The sequence below is a fragment of the Dipodomys merriami genome, unplaced genomic scaffold, assembly GCF_024711535.1.
Source record: "Dipodomys merriami isolate MVZ:Mamm:240054 unplaced genomic scaffold, mDipMer1.0.p SCAF_64, whole genome shotgun sequence".
Taxonomy (NCBI): domain Eukaryota; kingdom Metazoa; phylum Chordata; class Mammalia; order Rodentia; family Heteromyidae; genus Dipodomys; species Dipodomys merriami.
The window spans coordinates 1,330,057-1,350,030 of record NW_027206224.1 but is presented as its reverse complement, the minus strand read 5'-3'; the positions used below and the strand labels follow the sequence as shown (position 1 = coordinate 1,350,030).

At 45.3% G+C, this 19,974-nt stretch overlaps 1 protein-coding gene across 1 annotated transcript in view; it reads left to right on the top strand.

Annotated features, from left to right (window-relative positions):
* Positions 1-123: 123 nt before the first annotated feature.
* The window catches only part of LOC138815351 (NEDD4-like E3 ubiquitin-protein ligase WWP2), a 118,666-nt gene continuing 98,815 nt past the window's right edge, over positions 124-19,974 (top strand). Inside the window, exons 1-4 of the mRNA XM_070004685.1 lie at positions 124-218; positions 13,079-13,162; positions 17,989-18,136; positions 18,445-18,566. Coding sequence (XP_069860786.1) covers positions 13,093-13,162; positions 17,989-18,136; positions 18,445-18,566 — 340 coding nt within the window. The 5' untranslated portion in view covers positions 124-218; positions 13,079-13,092. The remainder of the gene's footprint in view (positions 219-13,078; positions 13,163-17,988; positions 18,137-18,444; positions 18,567-19,974) is intronic.

Genomic DNA, 19,974 nt, shown 5'->3' with positions numbered 1-19,974 from the left:
GCGCACCAGCCAGCCAGCCAGCCAGCCGCCGGGCCACCCGCAGCGCCTCAAGCCCAAGGCCCGCGGGACCCGGCCCAGGTCGGCCGCACCTGGGAGCTCAGCCAACCACTTCCGGGTCAGGTGACCGCGCGCGCTCGGTCACGTGACCCGGCCGGAGTGCGGGCGCTGGAAGGCGGAAGTGGGAGCGGAGTTGGGCGCCTCTGAGGTGACCGCAGCAGGTAGCGAGCGCTTCCGCCCGGGGCGCGGGCGGCGGTGGGCGGGTGGAGGGCCTGGGGGGGGGGGGTGACGGGCGGCGCGCGGGGGGTCCGGGGGCGGGCGGGACCGGAGCGGCCAGGGGGGCGGCGGCTTCCTGTGGGAGGGGCCTGGCGCGGCGGTTCCGGCCTCCGAGGAGGGGTGTCTCGGCTCCCGCCCGGGCGGGGCGCACGCCTGAGGCGGGCGGCTGAAGTGGGCGCCCGGGGCTTGGCGGGGGGCTGCGAGGGCCGCGGGCGCTTCCGGGAGAGGAGACCCGGAGAGCCGGGGTGCCCCAGGGATGCCAAGCCGCGCGCGAGCTCTGTGGAGTTGTGCGCGCCCGAGGAAGGGGCGACTGGGGTCGGAGCTGAGACCGGGGGTGGGCGGGGGGTGTCTGGATTGGAATGGGCGGGTGGCTGGCCCGGGAGGGAGCGCGGAGGGAGGGAGGAAACGCGGCCTGGACCTCTCTCTCTCCCCCAGCGTCTCTTCCTTCCTAATTCTTGGGGCGTGATTGGCTGCCCGGAACTTGGATTTCGGTCCCATTCAGTTCTTCAAACTTCTGAAAGACTCCCCGAATCTTGATGCTTTCGGCACGCCCTCTTCGTCCAGCTCCAGGCGGCTTCCCCCATCTGGGGAAGCTGGCCTTTCACACCATCTTCCTTGGAGATTTTTCTCCCATCAGGTCGTCTTTGAGCCTTTACATAATAATAATAATGATACTAATAATCATAACCACTTGGGCCATAACCTGCCTTTTAACCTATGCTGTTGTCTGCGCCCTAGGCCGGTCTCACCTTCACACTTGTCACTGCTGCAGTTTTGGACTGTGAACTTAACCACTGCTTTAAGGACTTTTCCGTGGGTTTAAATTATTCAGCTGTCCTTGCCACGTGACTGCTTATCTTGACAAGCTGTAACTAGGTAGGGTGACTTGAGAGGTCCCTGTCGTGTTGTGTAGAACTGTGACCTGGATCGTGATGGCGAAGTTAAAATACCGCCGTTCAAATTTGGTCCCCTTGCTTTTTTTTGCCTTGGTATTTACTAACATGTGCATACGTGAAGGGAATGCCTTGAATGTGTTGTAGTTGGGGTGAATGTTCAAACTGGACATTCACAAGAAGCCAGGAGAGGGAAATAAAAGTCCTTGGGTAATGTATTAGGAGGTCAAGGTTTTGGATAGCTTGACATACCTTTAAAAGTTAACCTGTGAGCCGGGCGCTGGTGGCTCACGCCTGTAATCCTAGCTACTCAGGAGGCTGAGATCTGAGGATCGCGGTTCAAAGCCAGCCCGGGCAGGAGAGACCGTGAGACTCCTATCTCCAATAAACCACCAGAAAACCGGAAGTGGCGCTGTAGCTCAAGTGGTAGAGCGCTCGCCTTGAGCTGAAGAGCTGAGGGACAGCGCCCAGGCCCAGAGTTCAAGCCCCACGACCGACAAAAAAAAAAAAAAAAAAAAAAAGTTAACCTGTGTATTATCCCTGAGAGATTGGGAAGGTGTCATTCCCAGTTCAAAAGGAACAATTATTTCTAAAAGAGTTGACATGGTTAAAAAGTAACTTACTGCACTTGCTTACTGGTCTCTTTTCTTCCTGTTACTTTGCAAATTCTTTTTTTTTTTTTTTTTTTTTTTTATGGTCGGTCGTGGGGCCTGAACTCTGGGCCTGGGCGCTGTCCCTCAGCTCTTCAGCTTAAGGCTAGTGCTCTACCACTTGAGCCACAGCACCACTTCCAGCTTTTTTCTTTTTGTTTATGTGGTGCTGAGGAATTGAACCCAGGGCCTCATGTGTGCAAGGCAAGCACTCTACCACTGAGCCACCTCCCTAGCCCACTTTGCAAATTCTTGAAGGGCAGGGTTTTTATTTTATTTGGCTTCCTTAACCACACCTTGTACATTGTGGGCATTTGGTCAGTCCAAGTTCTTTTCTTCATGTTTATTTTCACATGGGCCAATAACCAAAAATAGCCAGCTGTGTAACAAAGGAGATGGGCTAGAAAGTGAGATCAAATCTCTTGGCCAACCACTTAGCTGTGTGGCCTTTAGTCATCAAACATTGGCCAAAACAGGAGTCAAAGGCTTCAATAAGGACAGCTGGAAGAATGGAGTTGTCTTTAACTGAAGGGGGGGTGGGGAGAAGAACAGAGTCCAGCTCAGTTTTGTACTCTCTCTCCTTCCTTCCTTCCTTCCTTCCTTCCTTCCTCCTTCCTTTTTTTTTCTTTTTCCCAGAGCTGAGGATTGAACTCATGGCCTTGTACTTACTAGGCAGGTGTTTGTTCTTCCACTGAACTAAATCCCCAACCCAAAGGAGTGTTCTTGTTTTTTGTTTTTTTGGGGGGAGGCTACAACTGGCCGTTTGAACTCAGAGCCTGTGTTTGATAGGCGCACTTCCTACCTGAGCCAAGTTCTTAGCCTTCTGGTTCAGTTCATGTGGATTGTCAGATGCCTAAAAGAAATGCAGGTGAAGGTATTGATGGGAGTCTGGCAGGCCTTGGCTGGAGATGTTTGTATGGAAGCTGTTACCATGGGGATGGAGTAAAAGTTGAGACTGGATGAGGTCACCCAGAGAGTAATGTGAATATGTCTCTGAAAAGAATACTGCTGTTTGGAAACATAACCCTCTCCCCCCTCCCCCTAGTACTGAGGTTTTTTTTTTTTTTTTTTTTTTTTTGTCGGTCGTGGGGCTTGAACTCTGGGCCTGGGCGCTGTCCCTCAGCTCTTCAGCTCAAGGCGAGCACTCTACCACTTGAGCTACAGCGCCACTTCCGGTTTTCTGGTGGTTTATTGGAGATAGGAGTCTCACGGTCTCTCCTGCCCGGGCTGGCTTTGAACCGCGATCCTCAGATCTCAGCCTCCTGAGTAGCTAGGATTACAGGCATGAGCCACCAGCGCCCGGCCTAGTACTGAGGTTTTGAACTCAGGGCCTTGAACTTGGTAGACAGGCACTTGAACAATGCCTCTGTCACCACCCTCCCCCCCTTTTAACTTTAGATTTTTTTGGGGGGGGGTCTGGTCGTGGGGCCTGAACTCTGGGCCTGGGCGCTGCCCCTCAGCTCTTCAGCTCAAGGCTAGTGCTCTACCACTTGAGCCACAGTGCCATTTCCAGCTTTTTTCTTTTTGCTTATGTGGTGCTGAGGAATCAAACCCAGGGCCTCAGGCATGCAAGGCAAGCGCTCTACCACTGAGCCACCTTCCCAGCCCCAACTTTAGATTATTTTTCCAATAGGTTGCACTTTTTGCTGGGGCTTGCCTAAGACTGTGTGTCCTTCCTAGGCCTCCTGTATAGCTGGGGTTATAGAAGTATACCTTCCCACCCGCCTTACTGCATTGAGGTTTCACTTTTTTTTTTTTTTTTTGGTCGGTTGTGGGGCTTGAACTCTGGGCCTGGGTGCTGCCTCTCAGCTCTTCAGCTCAAGGCTAGCGCTCTACCACTTGAGCCATAACGTTGCTTAGGATTTTCTGGTGGTTTATTGGAGATAAGAGTCTCATGGACTTTCCTGCCTGAGCTGGCTTTGAGTTGTGATTCTCAGATCCCATCCTCCTGAGTAGCGAGGATTATAGGCATGAGTCACCAGTGCCAAGATTTGGATATTAACTTTTGTTTTGTTTTATTTTGGGTCCGGTTGTGGGCCTGAACTCTGAGCCTGGGCGCTGCCCCTCAGCTCTTCAGCTCAAGGCTAGCACTCTACCACTTTAGCCACAACTTTTTTTTTTTTTTTTGCTTATGGGTGCTGAGGAATCGAACCCAGGGCCTCAAGCATACAAGGCAAGTGCTTTACCACTGAGCCACCTTCCCAGCCCCAGGCTATTAACTTTTGAAGTAAACCTAAACTGTTGTTATAATTGTTAGTATTTGAAGAGTAGCAAAGCATTGTAGTGTATCTGTGAGAAGTTGAATTTCTCCTTTCACTTTACAGTTAAAGACCCTTTTGCAAACCACAAGCTAATGGGTTTCTTTTTTTTTTCTTAAGGAGAATGCTCTTCAAACTGAGCATCTTTGTAGTGCTGTTGAAATCAATTTGAATGCCAATTTTCTGGGATGAATCTGGCTTTCTGTATTGGAAACCAATTTCAAGACCTCCAGCAAGGATGGGAGTAAGACAGCCAGGCAAGATGGATAATGGATTTTTAATGAAATACTGGTTTCATCAAACATATATTGGACACTTTTCTTTTTCTTCAATACTAGCATTTGAATTAAGGGCCCTACACTTGCTGGGTAGGCGCTCTACCATGAGCCACACCCTAGTCCTGACGTCTTTTTTGTCAGGCATCTTTCCATTTTATAGATGTGACACAAAGAGAATCCCACTGAAGGTAGAGTGACTTGTGCGAGGTCATGTGACTAAGAAATGGAGGAGCTGAGATGTGAATTTGGTCTGTGAGTTTAGATGTGATCTGAACTGTGAACTCAGATGGCTGACAGTGGGTTTGTGAATCTAAATCCCCCTTGGGATCAAATCTGAGAGCCACTTCCAAGTGATTTTTGATAACTTAGGGCTACTATGGACTCTGGAATTAATTACTTAATTATTTTGATACTGGGGTTTGAACTCGGGCCCCCAAGTGCTATCCCTGAGCTTTTTTCAGCCTAGTACTCTACCGCTTGAGCCACAGCTCCACTTGTGGCTCTTTGGTTAATTGGTGGTGAGTATCACTGTATATGGTAGGAAATTTAGAAGAGTAAAGAAGGGATGGAGAGGGGAAGGGTAGGTGGGAATGTTGAAAGGAGTGACATCAAACAAGGTATACTTTATTCATAAACTATTTTGTTAAATGGCAACTACTTTGTACAGCCACCTAAAGATAACAACAACAACAACAATAATAATAAAAGTTTCACAGACTTTGCTGACTGGGCTGGCTTCGAGCCACCATTCTCAGATCTCATCTTCCTGAGTAGGATCACAGGTATGAGCCACCCAGCACCTGGCTGACTAGAATTTCTGAGAGGTGCAGCAGTAGTGAAGATCTGTTCTCCTTAGATTCCAGCTAGACTTTTTTCTTTCTTTTTTTTTTTTTTTTGGTCCGGTCCTGGGGTCTGAACTCTGGGCCTGGGCGCTGTCCCTCAGCTCTTCAGTTCAAGGCTAGCACTCTACCACTTGAGCCACAGCACCACTTTCGTTTTTTCTTTTTTCTGCTTATGTGGTGCTGAGGAATCGAACCCAGGGCCTCAAGCATGCAAGGCAAGCGCTCTACCACTGAGCCACCTTTCCACCCCCTCCCTTTTTTTTTTTTTTCTTTTTAAAAAAGGTTTCAAATTCCCTGGCTTTGCCCTCTCCCTCCACCTATCCCCAGCAGATGAGCAGTCAGGGATTTTAAGTTGACTAGTAAGGACTGCATGTAGTTGTAGGAAAATGCCAAAATGCTTAGACCTGGGATCTTGACCTGGGATCAGGTCACTTACCCTTTACCTCTTATTTGGTCCTGAGATGTGTCCATATCTTTTAATATTCACCCGTAATTCCATTACTATCCTTTCTTCATTTTTTATGTGCTTCATCTTGGAATAGATGTCATTGGCTCTGAGTTCAGAGCCATTTGATTGTTTATCAACATGGACCCTTGCTGAGTAGAAGGCTGGGCAGAGAAAAGAGGTCAAGAAAGAAGCACCAGTGTTGGAAAGAACTGGAACAGTATGAAGGAAGGGAGGGATCTTTTCATCAACCTTCTCTTGCTCATCTTTTAAGAAATGGATGCAGGGTCAATTTGTAGCTGGTTAATTACCAGTAAAATCTGCATCTTGTGTGTTTTACTTTTACCTTCTCATTTTATACAGGCCTTTTTATCTCCAGGGTTTGTAAGTTTCTAACTCAAAGCTGAATCAAGATTTTAGGAATTAAAGGGCTACAATCCCAGAACTTAGGCTTTTATATCTTAGTATCAAGAACAAGTTTAAGGCTGGATATGTAGCTCAGTGGTAGAATGCTTGCCTACCATGCTCAAGGTCCTGGGTTCAGTCCTGAGCAACACACACTTGCGCACACACAGTATTTTTTTTTGTTGTTGTTGTTGGTTGTGGGGCTTGAGCTCTGGGCTCGGGCGCTGTCCCTGTACTCTTCAGCTCATGGCAAGCGCTCTACTGCTTGAGCCTCAGCGCCACCTCCGGTTTTCTGGTGGTTTATTGGAGGTAAGAGTCTCAATGGACTTTCCTGCCGGGGCTGGCTTTGAACCTCTATCCTCAGATCTCAGCCAACTGAGTAGCTAGGATTACAGGCGTGAGCCACTGGCACCCAGCGCACACACAAAGTAGTTTAGCTTTTAGCTGACATTTCAGTATCTACTAAGTGATTAAGACTATTTGCTTCTAAAAAAATTGATATGAGAGTTTCTTGCTGAAGTTGGTGAAGAATGGTCAGGTGCAGGCTAAAGGTGTAGGCCAAAGTGTAAAGTGTTTGCATAGTACAAGTAAGGTTCTGGCTTCAATCTCCCACACTGGGGAAAAAAAAAAGAACCCATTCTGCTATAAATGTCCATCAGCTGGTGAGTGGATAAACCAAATATATGAATACAACGGAATATTACTCAGCATTAAAGTAGGAATATAAGTTCTGATACATGCTAACATGAGGATAAATCTTGAAAACATACCATAAAAGGCAATATACTGTATGAGTCTACATATATGAAATATCTGGAATCGGCAAATCTGTAGAGCCAGAAAATAGATGAATGGTTATCAGGTGCTGGGAGCAGGAGCAAATGGTAGTGATTGTGAATGGTGGAATACTAAATTTCTTTGGGGGTGATGAAAGTGTTCTGGAATTAGTGATGATGGTAGCACAACTCTGAATATAATTTTAAAAAACCCCACTTAATTGAATGCCTTAAAAAGGACAGTAATTTAATATGTAAATTGTATTTCAATAAAGAAAAAAATGCAGCCACCCTGTTTTCCATGTGCTATCTGTCTTGTGGGAGCCCATGAGATTCAAGTACAGGGGTGGGCGTATGGCTCAGTGGTAGGGAGCTGGACTAATATGCACGAGGTCCTGAGTTCCATGCCCACTTCTGCCAAAAACAAAAAAAAAGGAACAACAACAAAAAAGATTTTAGTGCAGTACCAGCCACCACTGCCCACTTGTCTAGTGTGGCGCCACGTGATTCTGTTGTTTCCATGTGAATACATTCAGTCTTTCCCTTGCATTTTTTGCAGTGCTTGGGGTGGAAGCCCAGGCCTTTCCCCTGTGAGGCAAGCACTCTACCTCCATCCCCAGCTTGTTTCTGTATGTTGAGACCCCAGGGAGGGAAGGCCACTGGGGTAGAGCTTTGGGACTTGCCCCAGACCTCTGCTTTCACTTATGTCCCTGAGTCAGTGTGGTGCCTGATCCCTACCCTCCAGCCCTACACTCAGCCTGACTCGAGTGAGGCCTTCCAGCTTGTTTTAAACTGTTCTTTGGGAGATTAAAAGCTCTCTTGCTTGAGATAGTGGAGGGGACTCTGAGACTGTAACTCTACCCATATAGGCTTTTATTTTGAAAGACGCTTGTTAAGATTTCTGTGGAAAGTAAGTTCAGGGGACATTCATTCATTCATTTTTGAGAAATTTGGGTAGATGTACCTGCTATAGTGTGTGTGGGGAGGTGTTTCTCCCTGTCTTCCACTAAATGCATCAGTGCTTTCAGTGGTGACCTTCTTTTTGTATCTAAACTACAGTCATATTCTAAATGTGTTTTCCCTTCTCCCCTGCCTGCTCCAGGCTCCTCCCCTGCTTTCAGGTCTTTTGTCTTTTGGACATTCGGATGTAAACTCATCTCACCACTGTTAGCAGGGAAACATTCCTGGAGTACACACACACACACACACACACACACACATATACATATATATATATATAGTCAGAGTAGACGTAGACTGGGGCCTGATGTTTCAAGAGCTTCCTGCAGTGCACAGTGGAGATTTGAGTCCAGTTCCATTCATGCTAGGAACCCTGTCTAGGATGAGACACAGAGACAAAAGCCAATGGGCTTGAAAATACTTGGATGGGCTTGCTGTTGGTTTTCCCTTCCTGGTGATGGTTATTTTCTGTTATGTGGAGCTTGGCTATGCCTGCCTGATTGGCTCGGCAGACCTGGGTGACTGGATAAATAGCAGACTAGTTATGAAGGACAGAGAAGAAGAAAACAGGGTGGCCTCTCCACCCTGCTTTTCCACCTCCTCCACTTGTCTGGGTTCTTTCTGAGCCTTCTTTCAAATTTATCCCACTGATTCTGTTTTGGGGATCAAAAAGGTTAGTTTTTCTCCTGCTTCCCAGGCCTTGTAGATGGAGCTTGAAGTGTTAGAACAAAGGCTAAAAGCAGCAAAGCCCAGGAGAACAAGGTAGTTTAAAAATGACCCTTAGTTGAGTTGCCTTAGGAAAGAGTCCCAGTAGATGCAAAGATTTTTAAAATATTCTTTTATTTTTAAAGCCTATAAATAATGGATTTCTAGCTTTTAGTATTTCAGCCCCTGTTACTAAAAGCCCCAGAGTTAAATTTATAATCATTGCTTTTATCTTCATTGCTCAAGTTAGGATCTCTCCCTTAAAATTATTATTCAGTTATAAAAAAAAAATCCCAATGGTTCAAAGACAAACATGACAGTCTAAGCTGCTTCTGGTTTATGAAAGTGTTTACCATATTGCTTCAGCACATTTGTGTCCTAGGGCTTGAACTAAGGGCTTAGGTACTATCCATGAACTTTTGTGCTCAAGGCTAGTGCTTGAGTCACACCTCCATCAATTTCCAGCTTTTTGGTGGTTAATTGGAGATGAGAGTCTCACAAACTTTTTCCTCCTGGGCTGGCTTCAAACCATGATCCTCAGATCTCAGCCTCCTCAGTAGCTAGGATTACAGGTGTGAGTCACCAGCTCTCAGAACTTTGTCCTTTTTTTTTTTTTTTTGGGTCCAGTCGTGAGGCCTGAACTCTGGGCCTGGGCGCTGTCCCTCAGCTCTTCAGCTCAAGGCTAGCGCTCTACCACTTGAGCTACAGTGCCACTTCCGGCTTTTTTCTTTTTGCTTATGTGGTGCTAAGGAATCGAACCCAGGGCCTCAGGTATGCAAGGCAAGCGCTCTACCACTGAGCCACCTTCCCAGCCCAGAACTTTGTCCTTTTAAAGATAAAATGCTGCAGATACTGTGGAAGTCCTCTTGGTCTTTCCTTTTTCCAAGTCCCCTGTTCACTGCTCTCTGACTCCATAAGGAACTTCTGTTCTGAATTTGAGTTTGGCATATCTTTCATGTCTATGATTTTATGTTTTACTACATTTGTGTGTCACAACATAAAACAGATGTTCTGTGTATGTTCAGGTATACAACAACAGCATCTGCTGAGCTCAGGCTGCTTGCTTGCTTTTTTCCTTTCTCTTCTGATTTGGGACCTGTACAGGTAAACTGAATTAACATCTCTGTTAACAGCTCATATTTCTATTTGGGCAGTACTGGGGTTTGAACTCAAGACCTTTCACTTGCTCAGCAGGTGCTCTATCACTTGACTATGCCCCTATTTCCTTTTGGCTTTAGGTTATTTTTCAGTTGGACTATCTATGTTTTTGTCCATTGGACTGTCTGACCCCAGACATCAGTCTTCTCACTGCTGACTCCCCACATCATTGATGTGAATTACTATCCCTGGCTTGTTTGTTGAGATGGAGTATTAACTTATTGCCCAGGCTGGCAGTAAGTTGAACTATGATTCTGTTGATCTTTCCCTTCCAGGTAACTGGGATTACAGGCATGAGCCACCAGGCCTTGTTCCATTTTAGAAATATAGTTTATCCATTCCCTCAGAAATTTTTGCCATTACAACCATGGCCGTAAACATGGCTTCTGTATACAGTGGAGAATCTCACCTCCTCTTTCTATCTGATCTCAGAGTGGGATAAAGTCCAGTTTTTGTTTCTTTAACTCTATAGGAGGTAGGGCTGGGAATGTGGCTTAGTAGTAGAGTGTTCGCCTAACATTCACAAAGCCCTGGGTTCGATTCTCAAGTACCACATAAACAGAAAAAAACATAAGTGGTGCTGTGGCTCAAGTGGTAGAGTGCTAGCCTTGAGCAAAAGCAGCTCAGGGGCAGTGCCCAGACCGTGAGTTCAAGCCCCAGGACTGGCAACAACAAACATGAAAGAAGTAAGAGGTAGGGTAGAGTTAGAAGCCTTCAAGACTTCTTCCCAATAGGCTTTTAATCTTTCTTTTCTGATAGCAGCAGAGAGACTAGGTCTTCCTCCTGCTTCTCCCAGATAAATTTAGTTTAAGGGAGTGGAAACATCTTTTTAAATCTTAGAAACCTGAGGCTCAAGTTCATTCATTCCAGAAATATTCCTACTAAGAACCAGGTCTTGTTCTAGAAACCAACTTCCAGGTAAACTTGAGTCAGACATCACAGCCCTCAGGAGGCTTACACTTCAGCCAGTAGGCAGACATTAAAGGAATAAACTCCTCAGCCCTGGGACTGCAGAGATCCCATAGAGGATGGAATCAGGGAGGTGTGTGTCGATAAGGGATAAGAGGGTATCATGGAGTCCCTTGTAGGTCACTTGTACAACTTTGACTTTTACAGAGTTAGAAGGTGTAGTCTCAGTTTACTGTCATGGTGATGATACTTGAGAGAAACAGCTTAAAGGTGGAAAGGTTTATTTCTACTCTTGGTTTCAGTCCATGGCAGAACATATTGGCAGGAAGCATGTGGGCTGCAAGCTGCTTATCTCATGTTTAGAGGATAGCTGGGGAGAGGGCAGAGAGCAGTGTATGACCCTCTCTTCAAGGGTAAACGCCCAGCAATCTGCTTCCTCCACACAGACCCCACCACTGGGTTGTTCAGCTGTGAACTCATGGGATGGGTCATCTGCTGGTGAGGTTAGAGCCCCGATGAGCCAATCCCTTCCCCATAACTCCACCAGCTGGAGACCAAGCCCTTCCCACAGCAGCCTTTTTAGGGGATTTCTTCATGTCCAAACCGTGGCAGATAGGAAGTGGCTGGATAGTTTTGAATATCTGAGTGATGGGACATCCTTTACATAATTAAAACAAAAATGACTCCAATGAATTGGAGATATGATTGATGGGGGCAAAGGGCAGGTAGAGGGACAACCATAATCTGGGTGAGAGATCTTGGTGCTTTGGATTGAACTTGGAAAGATTAAAGGTATGACCAGAGGGATTTATTGACTTTGGCTGTGGGGTGTAGAAGAGAAAGGGGAAGTAGGCAAGTTGGGAGGATTGCCCTGAGCCACTAGAAGGAGTTGTCCTGAGCTGAGGACGGATGAGCAGTTCCTCTGTCTCTGTGTTGAAAGTGCAGTTTTCTTTCCAGGTCAGTGCATGTGACATTCTGAGTATCAAGGCTGAGCATCCTATGGGGCACACCAATTTGGGATTGTCAACAAGAAGATGATCTGAAAACTATGAGACAGGCTGGGAAGACTAAGAGGAGAATACAGCCCTGAGCTTTGGGACACCCTGATGGTGGTAGCAGAGAGAGAGAGAGAGAGAGAGAGAGAGAGAGAGAGAGAGAGAGAGAGAGGGAGGGAGGGAGGGAGGGAGGGAGGGAGGGGAGAGAGGAGAGAGAGAGAGAGAGAGAGAGAGAGAGACAGAGAGAGACAGAGAGAGAGACAGAGAGAGAGACAGAGACCACACAGCCTGACTCTGTTTGCTGCCTGCAGAGCAAAGGGTGGAAAAACAGTGCCGCAGCATGAACTCAGGTGTACAGACACAGTGAAACCTGTGCCTGTACTCAGTACTGACTCTGGAGCAAGCACATGTGTTTGTAGTGTTCTGGGCTGACGGGGAGTAGGCCAGACAGTACACGCTGCACACTGAACTGCGAGGGCTGTGCTGACAGCACTTGTAACACTTGTTTGAATTAAGGGTTGAATTCTTGCTTTTTCATGAAATGTCATTTTTTACTTGAGAAAACAACTAAGAGACAAATGAAAGTCACTAGAGGAGTATTTGGCAGACTTCTCCAAAATGAGTGAAGTGAGCCTGACATTTCAAGGAAAACAACTGGCAGTATTTGTTGCCAGTGACAAAATAGTTCTTAAGTATAGATCTGAATTTTGGGACTTGTATATCTACCACTAGGAGCTGGGCAACTACTAGTGCTTGGAGGTTTATGTGAGGAGATTAGAGGTGACATTCACAAATGTGATTTTTTTGATATTGTATAATGAAATGTGTCAACATTTGGAATCTTTACATAGTTTAATGAGCTGATGTCTTTCCAAATGACAAATGATGATGTTCCAAAAGAAAAATAACATTTGAGTACAGATACATTCAGAATGCCAGCTTGACTTCCGCTTCTAGTCAAGATGGAGTGACAGGGACACCTGATGGCTTCATTAGCCATTTGGGTTTCTTTGGTGAAATGTCTATTCAGATCTTTTACCCAATTCAAACAGTCCTATTAGTTTTTTGTTGTTGATCAGAGACTTTGGTTTTGGAGATGTTCTGTTCTATTCTGCATTCTCCAGACATTGCCCTTTTTGTCCTGTGGTCCTCTTAGGCTCTCCTAAAACTGCTGTAGGAGCATTTAGCCATTATGAGACAGAGGGACAACAAACACTCTGATTTATTTTGCCTCTGTCTCTTTATTTTTAATTTTTTGTTGTTTTGAGAAGGTCTCAAGATGTAGCCCTGGCTGGCCTAGAACTTGCTATGTAGCCCAGGCTGGGTTGAGATGGGGATAAACAGATATGTAATACTCTAGCTTCAACCCCCTACCCTTCTCTTCCCCACCCCCAAGTGCTGGGCTTACAGGCATGTACCGCCATGCAGTTTTTTTTCTGTCTCTTTAATTTTAACATAAATATTAAAATTGAGTTTATGTCTTTAATCTTCTCAAGAAGTAGCTAAGTCCACTGCTTTGCTTGTATTGCAGTTCCTGGTGATGATATGGCATCTGCCAGCTCCAGCCGGGCAGGAGTGGCCCTCCCTTTTGAGAAGTCTCAGCTTACCTTGAAAGGTGAGTGGCTCTGTGTGGTGGAGATCATTTGTCATATAGCCCATTCTTTGGGCAGGATGTGGGTCATATCCACACCTTGGTATGGAGAGCAGTATCTTCTAGAATAGCCTTTGAGCCTCCCTCCTCATTCTTATCAGATTGTTACTTTGTAGACAGCATTTTTTTCTTTTCCTTTTCCTTTTCCTTTTCCTCTTTCTCTTTCTTTCTTCTTTCTTTCTTTCTTTCTTTCTTTCTTTCTTTCTTTCTTTCTTTCTTTCTTTCTTTCTTTCTTTCTTTCTTTCATTCTTTCTTTCTTTCTTTTGCCAGTCCTGGGGCCATCTGGGCATTGTTCCGGAGCTTCTTTTGCTCAAGGCTAGTGCTCTATTACTTGAGCCACAGCACCACTTCTGGCTTTTTCTGAGTAGTTTATTGGAGATAAGAGTCTTACATGCTTACCTGTCTGGGCTGACTCCAAACCATGATCCTCAGATCTCAGCCTTCTGAGTACCTAGGAATATTGGCATGAGCCACTGGTGCCCGGCTATAGCCAGGATTCTTGAAAAAGAAGGAATGAAGAAAGGAACTTTGGGCTAAAATGGTCTGAAATGGTGATTTTTTTCCTGTCCTGGGCTCTTTCCTATCTTCTCATACCCTAAGTGATTGATCTAGCCTGATGGAGTGATTAGTGTCTACTCATTCTCAAATTTGTGTCTTCAGCTGGGCCTTATTTTGGAACTCCACATTCGTATCTAGTAGCCCACTTGTCACCTCCACTTTGTTGTTCCTCGGTCTTGTAATGACTGAATGTCCCATGCAGAAGTCTTGGATTGCTTAGGAAGACCACAGGACACTTAGGGCAAAGTCTAGAGGAGGCAGAGTTGAACAGAATATCTCTAAGGGAAAGTCAGAGCTTGATAAAAGAAGTATGTCTTATTTTTTTCCGGTGGATAATATATCTGAGTGTTTAGTAAATATCTGTGTTACACATGTCCAGAACTGAGCTCCTGAATTTTCTTCCTCATATCCTGAATGAGCCAACCTGGTTGGTGGCTTAGTCTTCTAAATGCACCCAATGGTCATGTTAGATGCAGTACCTCATACCTGTAATGCCAGCTACTTGGCAAGTGGAGATCTGTGTGGAAGATCTGGGTTTGAGGTCAGCCTGGGCAAAGTTATCAAGACCCCCCCCCCCCCATCACAACAAAAACATAAGCATACTTATTCGTGTCTGTCATCCTACACCAAAGACTTAAGCCAGAGTTTGTGGTCCAGGCTGACCTGCCTAGGCAAAAATAAATAAATAAATAAAAGGAAAGCTTGGCTGAAAATACCTAAAGTCAAAAAAAAAAAAAAAAAAAAAAGGTGGGGGGTGGCTGGAGGCATAACTCAAGTGAAGATTAGCAAGTGTGAGATTCTGTGTTCAAAACCCAGTTCAGACAGCAGCAACAAAAGTAACTGTAGCCAGATAGCCAGGCACTGGTGGCTCATGCCTATAATCCTAGCTACTCAGGAGGCTGCGATCTGAGGATTGCTGTTCAAAGCCAGCCCTGGCAATAAAGTCCGTGAGACTCATCCCCAATTAACCACCAGAAAACCAGAAGTGGTGCTGTGGCTCTCAAGCAGTAGAGTGTAAACACCTTGAGCAGAAGAGCTAGGAGATAGTGCCCAGGCCCAGAGTTCAAGCCATATGACCAACCTCCTCCCCCCTCCAAAAAAAGTAACTATAATTTGTTATCACAGAAGTTCTCTTCCAGAGCCTGATACAGATACATAGAGACACATGGGAAAAGCAAACAGAACAAAATGGCAACAATTAGTGATGACTATGCAGATGTTCCTTGTTCTTTTAATTTTTCTGTATGTTGGAAACATCAAGTAAGGCTAGTAAGTGCAACATGTGATTCTAGATTGGGTCCTATGATGGACAGTGAGTTAGTAAAACTTGAATAAGGTCTGAAGATTAAAGAATAGTGTAAATTGTTAAATGTCTTGATCATTGTACCCTTGGTTGTGTTGGAATTTTTTTTTTTTTTTTTGTTGGTTATGGGGCTTGAACTCTGGGCTTGGGCACTGTCCCTCAGCTCTCCAGCTCAAGGCTAGCGCTCTACCGCTTGAGCCACAGAGCCACTACTCGTTTTTTCTGGTGGTTAATTGGAGATAAGAATCTCATGGACTTTCCTGCCCGGACTGGCTTTGAACCATGATCCTCAGATCTCAGCCTCCTGAGTAGCTGTGCTTGCAGGTGTGAGCCACCAGCACCTGGCTGGAAAGTATTTTTGTTTTGGGGGAAATATACCTGGAGGTAATGAGAAGTGAAGAGACAGAGTATCTACAAATGTGTGTGTGTGTGAGAGAGAGAGAGAGAGAAAGAGAGAGAGAGAGAGAAAGAGATAGATTCAGGGGGGGAAGCAGAGCTAGTGTAATGTACAGTAACATCAGGTGACTTGAATGGAGCGTGTAGAGGAATTCTTCGTATTCATTTTGCAAATTTCCTTTCAATTACAGGACTCTCCATTAAAACAAGGCCTTAAGTTAAAGACATGTAGGGCTGCCTTTTCACCAGCAGGTGGCCTCAGCTAACCTTGGGCTGTATGTAAGGTCCTGTGTTTTTCTTCCCCGTTCAGCCTCAGCACCACCAACCTTAATTCCCAATACTGACCCTTGTTGCTTCTGAATCATAGCCACAACTGTGTTTTGCTTTTGTTTTTGTTTTTTGTTTCTAGACTTCCTTCCTTTTGGCTCTGGAGAAAGTTATTGCAGATATAACCTGGAATATTTGACCTATTCTAGGTTGTGGGCCTGTAAGGGACAGTCATCTACCTCCCTTATTGCCTGTGAGGGAGATTTGCTTACTCTCAACAGAGGGTGCCTCTGATCAGTCACATCCTGTGATTTGGGGCATAGCATGGAAGATGGTAGAGGCGTTTTTTTTTTTCTTACAGCCTAGGTTTTTCGCCAGCATCATGAGGTCCTGAGAGACACATTCCCCTGAGGCATAGTACTTGCTTGGCTTGTTGCTCTGTGAGATTTTGGCTTGCTGGTGCCAAGTGAACATGAGAAAGCCTACCAAAAGAAAAGGAAATACAGGGGAGGGGAGGGATGGTATGGGAAAAACAAAGGAGGGAGTAACAATGCTTGATAGGAAACGTACTCATTACCTTACTCAGGTAACTGTAACCTCTCCGTACAGTATCTTTACAATTAAAAAAAAAATATATATATATATTTTTGTCGGTCGTGGGGGCTTGAAATCTGGGCCTGGGCGCTGTCCCTCAGCTCTTCAGCTCAAGGCGAGCGCTCTACCACTTGAGCTACAGCGCCACTTCCGGTTTTCTGGTGGTTTATTGGAGATAGGAGTCTCACGGTCTCTCCTGCCCGGGCTGGCTTTGAACCGCGATCCTCAGATCTCAGCCTCCTGAGTAGCTAGGTTTACAGGCGTGAGCCACCAGCGCCCGGCTAAAAATATATATTAAAAAAAAGAAAAAATAAAATTATAGCCACAGGCAGGGGCTGGGGGGGAGGGTGGGGAAGGAAATACAGATGACTAATCAGCACATGAAAAATATTTGGCCTTACTGTTTATTGAAGAAGAATACTAGAGTGGACAACAACATCCAGTATAGTGTGGAGTCAGGCTGGTGGGTGTACATTTTGGCTTGTGGCTTTCTGGCTGGGCATCCAATGACCTCACTTCTTAGTCCTGTTTCTTCCTGGTAAAGTGGCATGCTGGCTTATTCCCCATCTCATGCATTTGTTGGATAGTGTGTGCATAGCAGTGTCTATGATAAGTCCTCATTGAGTCTTAAAATTACCTTGAAACTGTTTTTAAAGATCTGTATGGTTTGCCAAGAGTGAAGAAACATTAATCAGCACTCTGCAGTGTTTGGTGAAATGGATCTATTCCTATATGTAGTGTCCACCTAGGTTTACCCTTTGTGAAAGGGAATTAGGCAGTTTTAAGAACTTAAAAAAAATGTTTATGATGGGTGCCAGTGGTTCATGCCTATAATCCTAGCTACTTAGGAGACAGATCTGAGGATAGTGGTTCAAAGCTAGCCCAGTCAGAAAAGTCTATGAGATCCTTATCTCCAGTAAGCTACTTAAAAAAAAAAAGCTGGAAGTGGAGCTGTGACTCAAGTGGTAGAGTGCTAGCCTTCAGCAAAAGAAGCTCAGGGACAGTGCTCAGGCCCTAAGTTCAAGCCCCACAGGACTGACAAAAAATAAATAAATGAAAATGTTCATATACTTTTGGGAAATATTCAGTACATGCATATATGTATATTTGTGGCAATTTTTCTTTCTTTTTTTGGGGGGAGGGTCTGGTCATGGAGCCTGAACTCTGGGCCTGAGCATTGTCCCTCAGCTCTTTAGCTCAAGGCTAGCGTAGAGCAAGAAATTATAAGCAAATCTTAACAATGGTAAAAAAAATAATGAACATTGTCATACAACAGAATTATATTGCAGGGTTGTTTTGGGGGTTGGGTATAGGTCACTGACATAATGCTTGCTTACTCAGTCTTCATCCTCAGCACTGCCAAATGAAAAAAAAAAAGACTTTGGATGGGGAAGAACTTTAAAGAATTAAAGAAATAAAAATAAGTTTGTCATGATAACTAATGATGATCATCTCAGGGGTTTCAGATAAAAACTGACTTTTTTCTTATGCTTCATGGTTTTTAAATTTTTCAATACTCGTTTCTTATAAAGGTTTCTTTTTTCTTTTTAAGAAGCAGGAGAAAGGAAAATTTACTTTTGAAGAGATTCCACAAGAGTAGGCAGACCACCTGCCACAGGAGGGCATGGGAACTCTCTGGCTCATCTTCCACTCTTTCTCCTGTCCAATGCAGTGGTGTCGGCAAAGCCCAAGGTGCACACTCGACAGCCTCGTATTAACTCCTATGTGGAGGTGGCCGTGGATGGACTCCCCAGCGAGACCAAGAAGACGGGCAAGCGCATCGGGAGCTCTGAGCTTCTCTGGAATGAGATCATCGTTTTGTAAGAGAAAGTCATTTCTTCTGGAAGGCAATAAGAAGGGGAAGGCAGAGGTTCCCTTCAAGGATGAGGGGGAGCCTCTGGCTCCTGCCCCAGGGCTCCTCTCTCCGTGTTTCTGCATCATAGAGCTCACAGAGCATTCATTGTTAGCTAGAGGGTTGCAGGTCAGCATTGGGGTGGGGAAAGGTGTATGCCAGTGTCTTCCTGTTTTGCAACCCCCAGATGTTAGCTGTGTAGTGTAACTGTTTTCTTGCAAGTTATAGGAGTGATCAATCTGCTCCGATGCCATGAATCAGGTCTTTGTTTTCCAGGAATGTCACGGCCCAGAGCCACTTAGATTTGAAGGTCTGGAGCTGCCATACCTTGAGAAATGAACTTCTAGGCACCGCTTCTGTCAACCTATCTAACGTCCTGAAGAACAATGGGGGCAAAAGTACGTATGATGAAGGGGTAGCTGAAGTGATTCATCCGTGGGGCTGGGGAGGGCAAGCAAGTGGGCCTGGGGTACCCTTTCACCTTCAACACTTAGGGCCAGGGCTGCAATGCTTCTGACCTCACTTGCTGTTTGTGGAATGTGAGGAAGGCTAAGAGCCTTTCTGCCTCTGCCGGCATTCAATCTCCTGCATCCTGGGCCTTAGTGGTGAGATAAATTGCCGAGTCCCCCCATCCTTTCTCAGGGTGTAGACCTTCCCTGTGCCCCTTTCTGACTCAGATGTGTGATATGTTGGGTTAAACTGTCAAATGCCTCCAGCCTAAATCACTGCTTTCCTTTTCTGAACCCTAGAACAGAACAAAGGATGTATATGTGTGTATGTGTTTGTGTATGCGTTTGCATACACATATGTGTCTGTGTATGTATGCGTGTGCATACACATATGTGTGTGTGTGCATGTACCTCATGGTTAGTAGGGCTTTGTGGGTGATTACTGGATGTTGGGAGATGGCAGCTCCACCTGAATTATTGAGAGTGCCTCTGTCACCTGGGCATATAAATCTTCACTTTTCTGTTTGTTGCTGTTTGTGGTCAGTGGCCTAACCTGAGCCTGTGGGCTTTAGACCCTCCCTCATAAAGCCTCTATTCAGAGCAGGGCCATATGTAGCGACTGAACGTTGCAGAAAGAAAGCCTTGATGGCTGCTGTTGAGAAAATATTTTTTGAAAGTAGATTTAGGCTGAGAGAGATGTGGGGGTGGGGAGTGCTGAGTCCCAGGGAAGTTTACATTGATTTAAGAGTCTTTTCCTTAGGAGCCAGTCTTTTCTGCTGGCATTATAGAGATGTGATGGACCCTGTTGGCCTGAGGAATGGTGAAAGAGCATGGCTATGTCTCTGTTTTGGTTCTGATGCTTACTAGTCTTTATTTTCCCAAGCCCTAGCCTGCTTGTTGGGATTGATTATCAAGGAAGGTTGTATTTGTTATTTATCTGGAAATTCTCACATTATGGTGTAACACAAATATGAATGGACTCTTTCCCCATCTTCATTTGTCTAGTTAACAGACAAGATTTGTTTTTGTTTGTAGTAGTGGGGATTGAACCAGGGCCTGTGCTCTTTTATTGAATCACACCTCCAACTCTACATACCAGGTCTTTGTTATAGAAGTAATAGTTGAAAAATCAGAACATTACAGAAAAGCACACAAACATGCAAAAAATAAAACTCACTGTAAACCAGCACCTCACATTACTGCTAACATTTTGGTATGTATACTTTTTTAGCTTTTAATCTGTGTGCAGACATATATTAATAGTGTGATTTCAATGAAACAGAGCAGAGTTCAGAGCATAATGTGAACACAGTATGCCTTTGCCTCTGTAAAATGTATCAGTCTTCATTTATTTATT